General features: G+C 38.0%; 1 protein-coding gene and 1 long non-coding RNA gene across 3 annotated transcripts in view; both read right to left on the reverse strand.

Annotated features, from left to right (window-relative positions):
* The window catches only part of LOC107834257 (uncharacterized), a 28614-nt gene extending 26184 nt beyond the window's left edge, over positions 1–2430 (reverse strand). The window contains exon 1 of the long non-coding RNA XR_001660045.1: positions 1647–2430. This is a non-coding gene — a long non-coding RNA (uncharacterized LOC107834257). The remainder of the gene's footprint in view (positions 1–1646) is intronic.
* Positions 2431–11343: 8913 nt separating this feature from the next.
* tnfaip1 (tumor necrosis factor, alpha-induced protein 1 (endothelial)) overlaps positions 11344–15108 on the reverse strand; it is a 19419-nt gene continuing 15654 nt past the window's right edge. Inside the window, exons 4-7 of one of the 2 annotated variants that reach the window (XM_007540824.2) lie at positions 14200–14283; positions 13436–13488; positions 13088–13283; positions 11344–12259 (exon numbers count right to left, since the gene is read on the reverse strand). In XM_007540824.2, the coding sequence (XP_007540886.1) occupies positions 12029–12259; positions 13088–13283; positions 13436–13488; positions 14200–14283 (564 nt within the window). In that variant the 3' untranslated portion in view covers positions 11344–12028. The remainder of the gene's footprint in view (positions 12260–13087; positions 13284–13435; positions 13489–14199; positions 14284–15108) is intronic. The other variant, XM_007540825.2, reaches the window with a different exon arrangement.

A 15108-nucleotide genomic window follows, 5' to 3' on the forward strand; every position in this document is an offset into this window, starting at 1 on the left:
GTTCCAAATCTACAACACCTAGACTCTTCAAACTTGGACTAAATTATTCTGCTCTAATAGTAGAATATTTAGAATCATGTTTGTGATTTGTGAAACCTTTTTCTGATTTGTGAAACTTCACTTAACAGACCCCTGCAAAAGATCTGTCCTTCCAACAGCCATCACCATCTACAATAACTCTTTGAAAAATCAACATTTATTGAAGTTTCACAAATCAGAAAAAGGTTTCACAAATCCCAAACATGGTTTTAAATATTCTGCTTGAAAGGGAGAATAATCTAGTCCAGGTTTGAAGAGTCTAGGAGTTGTAGTTTTTTAATTAGAGCAGTTTTAGTCATGAAAGAGGTGCCAAAAAATGGTGAAAATCGAATTTTAATAAGTTTTCACAAATCAGAAAAAGGTTTCACAAATCCCAAACATGGTTTTAAATATTCTGCTATTAGAGAAGAATAATCTAGTCCAGGTTTGAAGTGTCTCTGAGTTGTAGGTTTTTAATTAGAGCAGTTCTAGTATGAAAGAGATGCCAAAAAATTTTGATTTTCGAACTTTGAGTTTTCACAAATCAGAAAAAGGTTTCACAAATCACTAACATGGTTCTAAATATTCTGCTATTAGAGAAGAATAATCTAGTCCAGGTTTGAAGAGTCTCTGAGTTGTAGTTTTTTAATTAGAGCAGTTTTAGTAATGAAAGAGGTGCCAAAAATGGTGAAAAATCGAACTTTATTGAGTTTTCACAAATCAGAAAAAGGTTTCACAAATCCCAAACCTGGTTTTATATATTCTGCTATTGGAGAAGAATAACCTAGTCCATGTTTGAAGTGTCTAGGAGTTGTACTTTTTTAATTAGAGCAGTTTTAGTCATGAAAGAGGTGCCAAAAAATGGTGAAAATCGAATTTTAATACGTTTTCACAAATCAGAAAAAGGTTTCACAAATCACAAACATGGTTTTAAATATTCTGCTATTAGAGAAGAATAATCTAGTCCAGGTTTGAAGTGTCTCTGAGTTGTAGGTTTTTAATTAGAGCAGTTTTAGTAATGAAAGAGGTGCCAAAAATGGTGAAAATCGAACTTTGAGTTTTCACAAATCAGAAAAAGGTTTCACAAATCCCAAACATGGTTTTAAATATTTTGTTATTAAAGAAGAATAATCTAGTCCAGGTTTGAAGTGTCTCTGAGTTGTAGGTTTTTAATTAGAGCCGTTTTAGTAATGAAAGAGGTGCCAAAAATGGTGAAAATCTAACTTTATTGAGTTTTCCCAAATCAGAAAAAGGTTTCACAAATCCCAAACATGGTTTTAAATATTCTGCTGTTAGAGAAGAATAATCTAGTCCAGGTTTGAAGTGTCTAGGTGTAGTAGTTTTTAAACTAGAGTTGATTAAAGATGCGGAAAGTAGTGAAAAATTAAGTGGAATCGCCCTTTAGCTATTGGATGCTAGAATTGGAAACCAACTTCAGCTTCGTGCTGAAGCGTTGCTGCCCTCGGCTGTTCTTAAATTACCGTGCTCGGTATCGGAGGGGCGTTTCGACTGCATATTAAATGTATCTATAATTGTCATATGAACAAAAACTAAGGAGTTGCCTAAAAATAATTTCATACTCCGTATAATACAAACACAAACATCAACACACACACACATTGACTTACCTTGTGCCGAATCGCTGCCTCTGTTCTCAGCCTGTTCCCGTAGCAGTGGATTTTCTCCCGCATTATTTTCCTCAAACAAATTATTCCACTGAACGAAGCACGTACAGCTCTCTTAACCACCGTCTTCCCATTTCTGACGCTGGATCTTTAACATCCCCAGCTTTGAAATAGCAGGCAGCTACAAAACGTGTGTTAGCTTTAGTGGCCAAGTTTTGGCTACAGTCCGCTGTAGCCTTGATAGACCCTTTTCACAGTGACGTCAGACAATGGCCGCCATAACTCGAAGAGGTGCATCTTTACTTCCGGTGTGATTTTGCCTCGGGAAACCTGACTGAGAAATTCACGGATACTCATTGTCTTACAGATATAATAAAAGGTAAGGTTAATAACAGCAGCATTTAATGTCAGATAGCCGTTATTAGTCATTGTCAATCCACCATTCTCTAATTATGTATAAAATAAACAGCCTCTGATCGGAGAGTAAACCAGCAAGCAGCAGCTTTAGCCACAGCTGGGAAAATATATACACCGCTGTCTGTCAGTGCTGTATCGTTTAGAGGTTCAGTTTCTGTATTAACTTTAATAAAACAGTATTTAAGTGTGAGATAGCCGTTATTAATCATTGTCAATTCATCATTCTCCAACTGTATTTAAAGGACCCATCCTCCGATCGGAGAGTAAACCAGCTAGCAGCAGCTTTAGCCACAGTTAAGAAATATATACACCACTGCCTGTCAGTGCTGTATTGTTAAATGTTTCACTAAAATCACTGACATTTTCCAACACTGTTGTTTCGAAAAGCATTTTAAATATTGACTTAAGTGCTATCTGCCAAATAATTTACATATTCTGATGTGATTCATAATTTCTCCTTTTGTTTTGTTGTCCATCTTTCTCAATAGTAGCCTACCTAACAACCTACCACGTCTGGGATGGTCTTGTTCCTCTGTCCATGGCAGGTTCAGTCAATCAGCTGTGGGACATCTTCTGCCTAATGTCAACCTATCATGGACCTCTTGATTCAAAAGGAGACAATCCAGTACAGAGCCTCCCTGCTCCTGCAAGTCACACTTCTTGGATGAATACTCATGACTGCAAGGAGCTGTGTTAGAAATGAAATCTTTGTGCATCTATCCTGTAATTAATATCTATATGTATCTATTAATAAATGAATTGATGTTGTGTAGAGTTTTGTAAAAATTATTGTAAATAGCTTCTCTTGAGTAATTACATATGTGCAACTTTTACATTTAAATTCCATCTTTTTGTAAATTTTACACATCTGGCAACGAAGTATGTGGAGGAGAGGAAATGCTAAAATTATAGCTGCCATTGTGGAACAAAGAAATAAGGTTTGTGGCCGTTTCTTGCAAACATCTATGTAATAATTTATAATTATATTAAACAGTGTACATGGTTAAATATATATATATATATATATATATATATATATACACACACACACACACATATACACACGGGCTGGTATAGGGTGGAAAATAATGACAATTCTAGGGACCCTGACCAACTGGGGACCCTCCACAATTTATTTATTTTTGTTCCTTGAAATAAAAATTTAAAAAATCTGGGCCCTGTCAATTACAAAATTCATCATATTGTATTTTCGAAGACTGTTTTTAGCAGTAAAAAGTTCCCACTCCCAGATCAAAAAACATTCATATTTGCCCTGAACCTCCCTATCTGGATTAAATGGTTTGTTAATGCTTGGAGCGCTTCAGAGTGACGCTGTAGAAGCAGAGAGTAGGAAACAAGAACGATTGTGGCAGTTACTATGCTGCTAAGAAAAGTTAGAAAATCAGGATTTCAAAAACAAAAAAAAAAGAGAGAGGGAGAGAGAGAAAAAGGCAAGAGTGTTAATTTATAACTCAGTTTTTCTCCAAGAGAGGTGAGTAGACTGACATTATCAACCATTTAGCATAGTTAGCGTAGCTACAGACTACCGTTTGCCCCCATTTCACTAGCATTTAATGAATTAAGGAAAAAAAATTACCAACATATTCATATATTTAACTTGTCCCTTGTACCTTTTACCACTTAACAGATGAGTCAGTCAGCAGCAGCTTTAATCCACGTCCCACCTGACCTGTTCTCTCCTAAGTGAAATTAAAGCTGCAGTATGTAACTTTTATAAAAAAATATATTTTTTACACATATTTGTTAAAACTGTCACTATGTTGTGACAGTATGGTATGAGAGATAATCTGTGAAAAATCTATTTCATCTGCCTTCTCCCAGTGCTATCTAAAAACAACCAGAGGCAGGAGAGTTTTAGTGCTGTCAATCACAATCTCATATGACTCATCCTTCCTCCCCCTTGCTCTGGGCTATTCTGTAGCCAGGCATAGCCTGTTGTAAATGCTTAGTCTAGTTAACATAGCTACCAGTGATGGCAGATAAACGGTTTCTTGTAATGATAGGTTGTTTCTCCACCATTAGCACATTTAGCAGTGAGTGAATGAGGCTACTTGACAGGGCTAAGAGTGTCCTACTAGTTCTGATTGGTTGTTTTGGTCAGAACGGTGCATTACTTTAGCTAGCAATAGTAGTTTAGGAATGAAGTGGAGGAGATTGATTGTTTTCACAGATTATCTGTCTCATAACAAACTGCTACGACATCGTGACAGCTTTAACAAATATGGAGACATTTTTTTAAATTAAAGTTACATACTGCAGCTTGAATAAAATGTAACTGCATAGCATTTTTTGAGAAGTCTGGATTGCTTCATGTATATTTTGCATGTTGCCTATGACTGTTGCTCATGGGGAGACATTTCAGTAATCTAAAACTAATAGAAAAAATTTAAGCAACCTACTTGCATACTGTATGCAGATTGTATGCATACTGAATTTTACTCTTGCATGTAAAATCCATGAGCAGTAAATATTGTACTAGTTATCAGTACTGGACAAAAGAATTCAAGGCAGTTGCAAGCCTTTGAAATTGTGACGCTTTTGATGGGTCAGATAGACTCAAGAAATTGTAACAGCAGCTGCGTGAGGGGGGCCCAATTTAAATTTTTGTCAGTGAGCCCAAGATTCCTGGCAGCGCCCCTGTCCATAGATACGAAGGGCTCTGTGTGCTTTCTAGGCATGCAGCTGGGATTGCAGAACCAAAGGGGTGTGGTTTACAACCTGCAGTATTCACCAGGTTAAATTGTTTATATGTGCTGGACATTTCCTCTATATGAAGCTGAACTTTTTGAAGAGGTCATTATGCAGGTTGTCTGAATTGTCCTTATTACTTTTCAAACAGGAAACATTGTTGTAAAATTTGAATCCAATTTGGATGATCAATGTATTTTAGAGACCAAATGTCTGCAGGAAGATGATGTGGTGGGTCTGCTGAGCCCACGTTTGGACTGCTGCTTTATATTACTATCTCACAATCCAGCAGTACCCCTTACAGGTTTATTACTACCTTTAATGGTGAATTTGAGTGTAATGTTGGATCAACCCTACATTATTTGTTGGCATATTGCAAGAAGTAATAAACACCAGCAGGCCATGAAGCAAAAATATGATCTGTCAGGTGACAGTGTGAGATAGGAAATGACAATATCTGCCACATCTTTCTTTAAACATGAAGAAAGCTGAAAGATAAATTTAGGACAATCTTGAAGAAAATGGTTAGAACCGGAATTAAGGAAGGTTTTGTCTGAAAAAACGAGAGCTGCAAGTGAGTTAAAATTTAACTAAATCCACCTCTGTTTAAGAAAACTTGCATTGTCGGCATTAATCTCTTTGCTGTTGTAAATCCATGTTATTTAGATGCAGTATAATAAAAGTTATGGTTTTACATTTCCCTAAAATATTTTTGGGGACATTATGAAATAATAAATAAATCAGAACAAAACGGACTGCTTACAGCTATGCTCGATTTTCTTAGATTTAATAGACATTACAAGACCTACACAGGGACGCAGTAAAGGGGTGAAAAGTGATGACGATTCTAGGGGCCTTGACCAACATGGGGCCCTCCACAATTTATTTATATTTTGTTCACAGACATAAAATAAAAAAATCGGGGTCCTGTCAAATACAAAATTAATCATATTGTAGTTTCAAAGATTGTTTTTGGCAGTAAAAATTTAATGTTACCCCTCCGAGACCAAAAAACACACATCCGTTTTTGCCCTGAACTCCCCTGAATCTGCATGAAATGGTTCATTCCTGCTTGGAACAGATGAGTCAGTCAGCAGCACCTCTAACCCACGTCCCTCCTGACCCATCCTCTCCTGAGTGAAATTAAAGCTGCAGTATGTAACTTTTATATAAATATTTTTTACACATATTTTTTAAAACTGTCATTATGTTGTGACAGTATGGTATGAGAGGTAAACTGTGAAAAATCTATTTCCTCTGCTTTCTCCCAAGGTTCTCTAGAAACAACCAGTCAGTGGCAGGAGAGTTTTAGTGCTGTCAATCACAATCTCATGTGGTGCTGCTCATCCTTCTTCCACCTCGATTTGTGCCGTGCTGCAGCTAGCATAGCACAGAGCTGTGCAGATTCAAACTGTGAATGCTCAGTTTAGTTAGCATAGCTACCAATGTCAGCAGATAAAAAGTTTCTTGTAATGATAGGTTGTTTCTCTACCATTAGCACATTTAGCAGTGAGTGAATGAGGCTAATTGACAGCGCTAAGAGTGTCCTACTAGTTCTGATTGGTTGTTTTGGTCAGAACGGTGCATTACTTTAACCAGTAATAGTAATTCAGGTAGGAGATGGAGGAGATTGTTTTCACAGATTATCTGACTCAAACTGCTATGACAACGTGACAACTTTAACAAATATGGAGAAAACATATTTTTTATTAAAGTTATGTACTGCAGCTTGAATAAAATGCAACTACTAGCATTTTTGAGAAGTCTGGATTGCTTTATGTGTAGTTGCATGTTGCTTTTGACTGTTGCTCATGGGGAGAGACATTTCAGTAATCTAAAACTAATAGAAAAAATGTAGACAACCTACTTGCACACTGGATGTGGACTGTTGGATGTCAAATTCATGAACAGTAAATATTGTGCTAATTATCAGTATTGAACCAAAGAAAGCAAGGCAGATGCAAGCCTTTAAAATTGTGACGCTTTTTATGGGTCAAATAGACTCAAAAAATGGTAGCAGCAGCTCCGCGGAGGGGGCCCAAACAAATTTTTTGTCAGGGGGCCCACGATTCCTGGCAGCGCCCCTGGACCTACAAGTCTTCATGTACGAAACTACATGAAAATGCAGAATATTTAAAAAAAAAAAAAAAATTAAGAATTGATGCAGCAACTCCAAGATTTCGAATTAAAGCGATAGTAAAGCGAATAATAATATAGAATATGAATGTAAGAATGTGTTTTAAGGCCGTCCATCAGCAGCAACAGCGCCTACCTCCCGTTTGACGTTCCATAATAATTTCTCCTTGTGTTCTTCCTCCGTACAGCCCTCCATCTCCGTCAGTCTGTCCGCGGTGCGTTCAACAGCTCAGTGAACCCGACACTCCGCACTGGTCCGCTTTGCCCTGCCCGTCCAGAACCTTATTTCTTTTTTTTTTTTTTTACCCGTTTCCTTCTTTCCTCGCTCAGCTGGACTCTGACGCATCCGAGCTGCTTGACGTTGACGTCAGAGGATCCGCCTTCCTCACCAAACTGATCAATGGAGGAAGACAAAGAGGGTAAAAAATGAGATAGCTTCCCAGCGTTTCGCTCCGCCCCAACCTCCAGCCCCTTAGCATCCAACGCAGCAACCTGTAGAACCTCCGAGTTATTTTTAGCTGCTTCTTCCTCCTTCCTTTCTTCCGTCACTTCTTCCTCATCGGCGAAAGATGTTTCCAGATCAGTTAAACCGTGAAAGGCGCTGAAATGTTGTTTGCCGTTTCAGTTAAACAATAAGGTTATTTTTTTTTATCCGTTTACGGCTCTGCTGTAGGAATGAAAGCTGGGGGAATAATATAGTTTTTTTCCACGCAGACATGCCAAATCCAAGAAAATGGAGCTAATTAAAATTCTTTAAAAGCATAGCGTTGTTATCCAGCAAAACGTTTAACTGATCTGGGGTCTGCACTGAAGCTGGGCTGGCCTGCTGCAAAATAGGTGACATCACATATGCATGATGGAGAAAAATCTCCTCCGAGTCACCAAACCTGCAGCTGCTGCCTCCATGTGACCTGATTATGCACTTGCAACCGATGAGTCCATTTAAAGAAAACGTAGATCTGACAAGATAGGTATGGATGGTTGATGTTAGAATTATGCGTTATCATTCTTACATTACTAGTTTGTTTTTCCATTTCAAGACTTTAGCTTTCTACTGTGTGTGTGTGTGTGTGTGTGTGTGCGTGTGTGAGCTGATACTAGGTTGAAACTTGTGTCTTCCCACACTTACAAGAATGTCTTTGTAGCATAGTTATCTCTAACAGGATGATCCATCTTCTCCCGGCCCTCGTGAACTAGATGAACTGTGTGCAAGGACAAAACTTGCTTTTCTTTTTTTATCACTCCCATCCCTGCTAATAAAAGTGAAGCTCTACCTCAGTGTTTCTCAACCCTGGTCCTCACCGCCCCCCTGCTTTGCATGTTTTAGATGTGCCTCTATCCCAGAACAGTTGATTCAAATGACTGCATGACCATCAAGTACTGTGGAAGCCCGTTAATCACCCAGAGATACAATTCAGGTGTGTGCCAGAAGGGAAATACCTAAAACATGCAGGACAGAGGGGCGGTGAGGACCAGGGTTGAGAAACACTGCTCTAACTGAAGGTTTTCAGAATGCACGGTGAGCAGCTTCTTCTCCTTTTACAAAAAGCTTGGTTGAATACTAATAAATGTTGTCTATGGTTCTTTTGTATGTAGGTTAAGAAAATACCTATCAGTTGAATATAAATGTTGCTGAAGAATAAACACCTTTCCTCATAAAAAGAAATGTCACAAACTGTGCTTTAAAGCTTTTGCAATCAAACTATTTTATTCCAGGTGCAAAGGGCTGAATACTGAAGGGTTTCCAAATCTGCCTTCACATGATATAGCTGAGATGAATTGCATATTCCTTTATTATACACTTACAAAGCCTAAAGGCAACGTAAAAAGTTGTGAGAAATCCACCAATGAAATCTCAAATTTCCACAGTGCAAATGTTTCCTTTTAGTTTAATAACTTTCTTCCAGTCTTTAGCTCTTATCAGGTTGTAAGATGTCCTCAATAAACAAATACTTTGAAGAAAATTTTTAATGGAATGTAAGAAGTGTAAAATGTGTAGTTCTGTTTTTGTCCAAAAGCAAGCTAAACGCTGGGCCTGAAGTGGTTCCAGGGCAGAATTGATTGCCATGGGGCAACATTTTCAGCCTCATGGCACTTAAATATACATGCAAGTCAGAATTATGAGATTAAAGTAATCATCTTCTTTTTATATATATATATATATATATATATATATATATATATATGTAATGTTTTGTGCAGAAAAGGTTTTTGTTTGTGCTGCTATTTTAAAGATAATAGTGGGTACAGAAAGTATTTAAATCCCTTTAAATGTTTCACTCTTTATTTCATTGCAGCCATTTGCTAAAATCAAAAAAAGGTCATATTATTTCTAAAGAATGTACACACAGCAACCCATCTTGACAGAAAACACCTCAGAAATGTAGAAATTTTTGCAAATTTATTAAAGAAAAACTGAAATATCACATCATCATAAGTATTCAGACCCTTTGCTGTGACACTCATATTTAACTCACATTCTGTCCATTTCTTCTGCTCCTCCTTGAGATGGTTCTACTCCTTCATTGGAGTCCAGCTGTGTTTAATTAAACTGATTAGACTTGATTAGGAAAGGCACACACCTGTCTATATAAGACCTCACAGTTCATGTAAGAGCAAATGAGAATCATTAAGTGAAAAGAACTGCCCAATGAGCACAGAGACACAATTGTGGCAAGTCACAGATCTGGCCAAGATTCCCAAAAAAATTATGCAACACTTAAGGTTCCTAAGAGCACAGTGGCCTCCATAATCCCTACATGGAAGAAGTTTGGAATGAGCAGAACTCTTCCTAGACCTGGCTGTCCAGTTAACTGAGCAATTGTGGGAGAAAAGCCTTGGTGAGAGAGGTAAAGAAGAAGCCAAAGGTCACTGTGTCTGAGCTCCAGAGATGGAGATGGGAGAAAGTTCCACAAAGTCAACTATCACTCCAGTCAGGGCTTCATGGCGGAGTGGCTGGATGAAATCCTCTCCTCAGTGCCAGACATGTGAAAGCCTGCATAGAGTTTACCAAAAGACACATGAAAGACTCACAGACTGAGAAATAAGATTCTCTGGTCTGATGAGATGAAGATTGAACTTTTTGGTGTTAATTCTAAGAAAACCAGACACTTCTCATCACCTGCCCAATACAATCCCAGCAGTGAAACATGGTGATTGATGGCAGCATCATGCTATGTGGGTGTTTTTCACCTGCAGGGACAGGACGACTGGTTGCACTTGAAGCAAAGATGAGTACAGAGAGATCCTGGAAGAAAACCTCTTCCAGAGTGCTCAGGATCTCAAATGGGCCGAAGGTTCACCTTCCAACAAGACAATGACCTGAAGCACACAGCTAAAATAACAAAGGAGTGACTTCAGAACAACTCTGAAACCATTCTTTTCTGGCCCATCCAGAGCTCTCACCTAAACCCAATTGAACATCTCTGGAGAGACCTGAAAATGGCTCCACCAATGTTCACCATCCAAACCTGACAGAACTTTATAGGATCTGCAAGCAAGAATGGCAGACGATACCCAAATCCAGGTGTGAAAAAGTTGTTGCATCATTCCCAAGAAGACTCATGGCTGTACTAGATCAAAAGGTGCTTCTACTCAATACTGAGCAAAGGGTCTGAATACATATGACTGTGATATTTCAGCTTTTCTTTTAAAATAACTGCGAAAAATTCTATTTCTGTTTTTTCTGTCAAGATGGAATGCTGAGTTCATTCATGAGAAATAACATGAACATTTTTGATTTTATTAAATGGCTGCAATAAAACAGCAGTTTTTTTGGGAGGTTTGACCTTTCATGACATCTGGAAACATTTATCAATATATTTAAAATGAAAATGGCACAAACAAAGTTTTGCCGCACAAACGTTTGACATCAATTTTGTTAGATTCGAAGACAGTGGGGCAACTTTACTGAGGTCTTCAAGAAACAAAAGAAGTTCAGTTGCCTTCCACTTAAGCACTTAGGGCTGAAAGGAGTTTAATGTTTCAACACGCCACAACTTGGATAATTTGTTACTCCAACTTTGTGGGGATTTTCTGGATGCCCTACTTCTTGTTCCAAGGAAACTGCATATCAGCAAACAAGATGAGGTGCATAAAAGCATGGATGACTAAGTTTGTTGTGGAAGAACTTGAGAGGGACGCACAAAAACCTGATACCACCTGAGAACAACTTTGGAATAAATATGGCTTACATCTTAATTTTCTCACCCAATATCAGTGTCTGATCTCAGATGCACTTTAAATTTGGAAGACATGTATAAGGCCCATCTGTCCTAACAATGGTGAGAATAGCCAAAAAGGTCATAAATAAGCAGAATAAGCAGGTACGCAAACACTCGGCTCAGTCACTGAGATCATTTCTATGGTGGAAGTTGCACAATTAGTGAAATATTTTAGTACTTCATCAATCCAACAGAAGGTCAGGATTTCTGGGAGCTCACACAACAATTCAACATTTTAATTCTTTACCAGAAGTCATACAGGATTAAACGTCTGGTCCTTGAATAAGGAATAAGTTGAATAAGGACTTTTCAATGGTAAATTAGAGAAATGAGACACTTTGTGAGATAAAAAAAAGAGTTTTAATATTCATAACTAGTATAAGGCAGTATCTTGAGCAGCATTATAGTGTATTAAAGGCACAGGATTAACTGGGACATGTTTAATTGTGTCCAGAGGCAGTCCTAGTCTGTTTGGCGAACTGCCTTTTGTGGTCCCCTCCTCAATGAAGTTGCTGATGGGTGGGGAGGGGGGTTAAAGTTCAGTTTGACTTTCAGATCCTCTGTGCGGCGGCCCATGTTGCCCATATCAGAAACCGCCACTTATTGTGTTACTGTGTTTAAAAAAAAAAACATTTAAAATATATGCTTTCCTGCTGATGTAATGTAACAGATGCAATAATACATAATAGTGAGATTTTTCATCCTTTACATGAAATAAAAGCCATAGTCTGAGAAATTATAGAGTAATTGCTGTAGAGTCTTTGATAATGAAGGACAAAGTGCAGAAGTTGACATGAGGAAGCAGTTACATTGAGCTCACAACCTGCTCGTCATCTTGTCAAGGAACTAAGGACTAACTGTCCTGCTGGAATAAAAGTAGCAGCACGGTGGGTTTGAGTCTCAGTGTCCCAGTGGGCGGTCATCATACGTGCTGTACCGTTTGATGTGGATTCTGCGGACGCGCTCGCGTAGCTCCGTCCCCCCAGGCCCTTCCTCTTCCTCACTTAGAGAACCACAATTAATGTAGCTTCGCCGGGTGGCCTCCAGCAGGTAGTTGTCTGGAAGTGGCAAGGTCTCATAAAGTAAAGTGTTCAGAGTTTCCTCATAGATGCGAGCTTCAGGGAACTCCACCTTTCACAGACAATGTAGAACTTATTCAACACCCCATAGAAATTTAATTGTACATTTTTACAACCGTTTACCCAGCATGATTTAAAATATAACTAGGAAGCTCCCAACCTGGATGTTTTTGTCCCAAATCTTAATAACTGACAGCAATAAGATAACATCCAACTTGTTCTGTCAGTATTTACACTCACACTTGACCCAAAATGACATGACAGCTGATGCCATTTTTCTTGACATTAAGTGATATATCCTGCACTGTTTGCCTGGCAGCCTGGTTATCTCAATTTGAACAGCCCCTGTATAACTCTAGCTTTTGTTTCCATCTCAACACATACAGATCTGGTCTTTAATAACCTCATGTCTTGCTACTGCAGACCAAAGCAGTTAGCTGACATGATAAAAGCTTATGTTAATGCTTACTTTCCTGTGATAGGACCTGCTTATACTTATGAATAGGGATGTGTGATATGGCCTGAAATTCATTTCACGATATCTATTGTGATGGGTGGCGATAATATATATCATAATATGTTTTTGGTATAAAACTTAAAATGGAAACATAAAAATAAATCATAAACTAATTGAGTCTAGTAAGTGTTAAAACTTTTTTTTAGGTTTAGTGCATGGATAGTTTTTGTGGATGTTATTTATATGCAATGTTTGTAACCATTTTGTTTTATGCTGCTGCTCATCATTGCCAGGTATCCCTTAAAAAAGAAAAAGAAGAAAAATCCCCATTGCTTTCTTCTACTGAAATATCCTATTTTCAACATATGACATAATTAGTGTGAACCTTTTACACCCCCAAACCCTGCTATCTCTAACATTCACCTTGGTCTGCTTCTTCTCTGTGGCGTAGACGATGGAGGTGCAGCAGACCTCCGCCAGCTTGCGACCCTGACCATAGAAGGACCAGCAGCAGATCTCGTCTCCGATCACGTCTTTAAAGAAGAGGACACGGCTGTTGAAGCTGAGGGACAGCCTGTCAAACAGCTCGATGTTCTTCAGCAGGTTATCGTCCGAGTTGCTAAGGAGACAGAAGCAAACCCATATAAATGGTGAGTTTATATACCTTGTTTACTTTGTTTCCCAAGACCAGTATGTACGCATGTATGTCATAATCAGTCCAGTATACTGGCTGTTCTATAAGAACTGATCTATGTCAGAAAGTGTTCTCACCTGGTATAGGAGTACTTGTTGTTGCTTCTGTTGTACAACAGCTTCACTACAGGCTAACAGAGGCAGGAAAAGCCATGGATTATTATTTCTGCTTCAATTTCTCAATCTCTCAACTACAAGTTAATCTTAAACCAACATCATCTGAATGTACATACTTAAGCATTTTATAATCAAGTAAGCATGACTAACTGGAAAGGATAGAGAATGTAAATAAATATATAACATAAATATTATTTTTATAATATACAGTTTTACTTTTTTTCCTTTCAATATCTGAGGTTAATATCGTTCAACACCAATCAGATACCAGAAAAACAAAAATGTTTTGTTTTTAAAAATACAGACAAATGTACTGAACTACAAATTTATTTGATAATTCTCCACCACTACAGCACATTTTAATACAATAGCTTCACAAGCTTGGTCAAACATGGAAAAACAACACAACTTTAATTTATTCGGTCAGAACAATAAGGAATAGAACTGTTAAAGTAAAATAAATAAAGCATGATGTCTCTCAGACCACAAAATCTTTAATTAGACTGAGTAGATCTGTCCTTTTGGATCAGGAACATTGTCACAGATATCCGATCTAGAATATTTTTCAAAATTGGGAACAATACAGATTAACATCAGAACAGCAAATCTCTAATTATTTTTGGGCCATTTACTGGTTTAAGACATAAGAACATTTCCTTCAAATGTTAATAACTTGATTTTAATCAGAAAAAGCAGGCACCTGACCAGCATGGCCAGGTGCTTACCTTTGAGGATGACTGGACGAGCTGTTCCTCTTCTTTATAGGAAGTAATCACAGGTATGACACACATAGGTTGCTCTTTATTGCCCTGTACAGAAACAGACAGTTCTTGTTTTATTGGAAACAGATTGATTGATGAGCCACAGCTCATTCTCACCAGACCAGGATCAGAACTACATCTACATACTGCTAAGGATAGTAACTACCAGTAAAACTGTAATTTTCTTCTGCAGAAGCCATTCTTTTGTCGTTCTCCATGTATGCTCAAAATCACCTGAGGCCTACAAATAAAATCCTAAATCACCTTGGTTAGTTTACAAGCATCCACCTGAAGGCTCTTGGTCAAGCTGGATGCTATTTGGAACTGTTAATAAAGTCATCGTCATTAATGAAATTTATTTGAGGTGCATTGAGATGTGAACTTTGATCATTTTGAAGATGATCAAGATAATTGTCAAGAACCGATTATACTGATCAGTCCCTCCAGTGTTTCACAATTCCACGATCGTGAAAATTAAAGCAAAATCAACAGATTCCTGCATTATTTTTTATTTTTTGCCCTAATGCTTAACTGTGAGTTTATTGCAAATATTACACAAGTAAATGTACATCTATGAATAGCTGACTCACCATATAATGGTGACATTATTTCTTACTTCTACCCAGGAGTCGCAATATCGGAATTTTTCCATCTTTGACCGGATGTTTTAAAACGGTGACGGAAGAATATGAAGACCATCCGTCATTTCGACAAGAGATGCACAAATCTGATATTAATATCTGTATTGGTACTACGGGTGCACCAATTTATTGTCCAGCCAATTTATCAGTGCCGATTTCCTTTTGGGACATCGGTGATCGGCCGATTTTTTTACGTGTGAAGCAGATCTTATCCACCGATGCCATCACCCTT

This window comes from Poecilia formosa, unplaced genomic scaffold, assembly GCF_000485575.1.
Source record: "Poecilia formosa unplaced genomic scaffold, Poecilia_formosa-5.1.2 Scaffold563, whole genome shotgun sequence".
NCBI lineage: Eukaryota > Metazoa > Chordata > Actinopteri > Cyprinodontiformes > Poeciliidae > Poecilia > Poecilia formosa.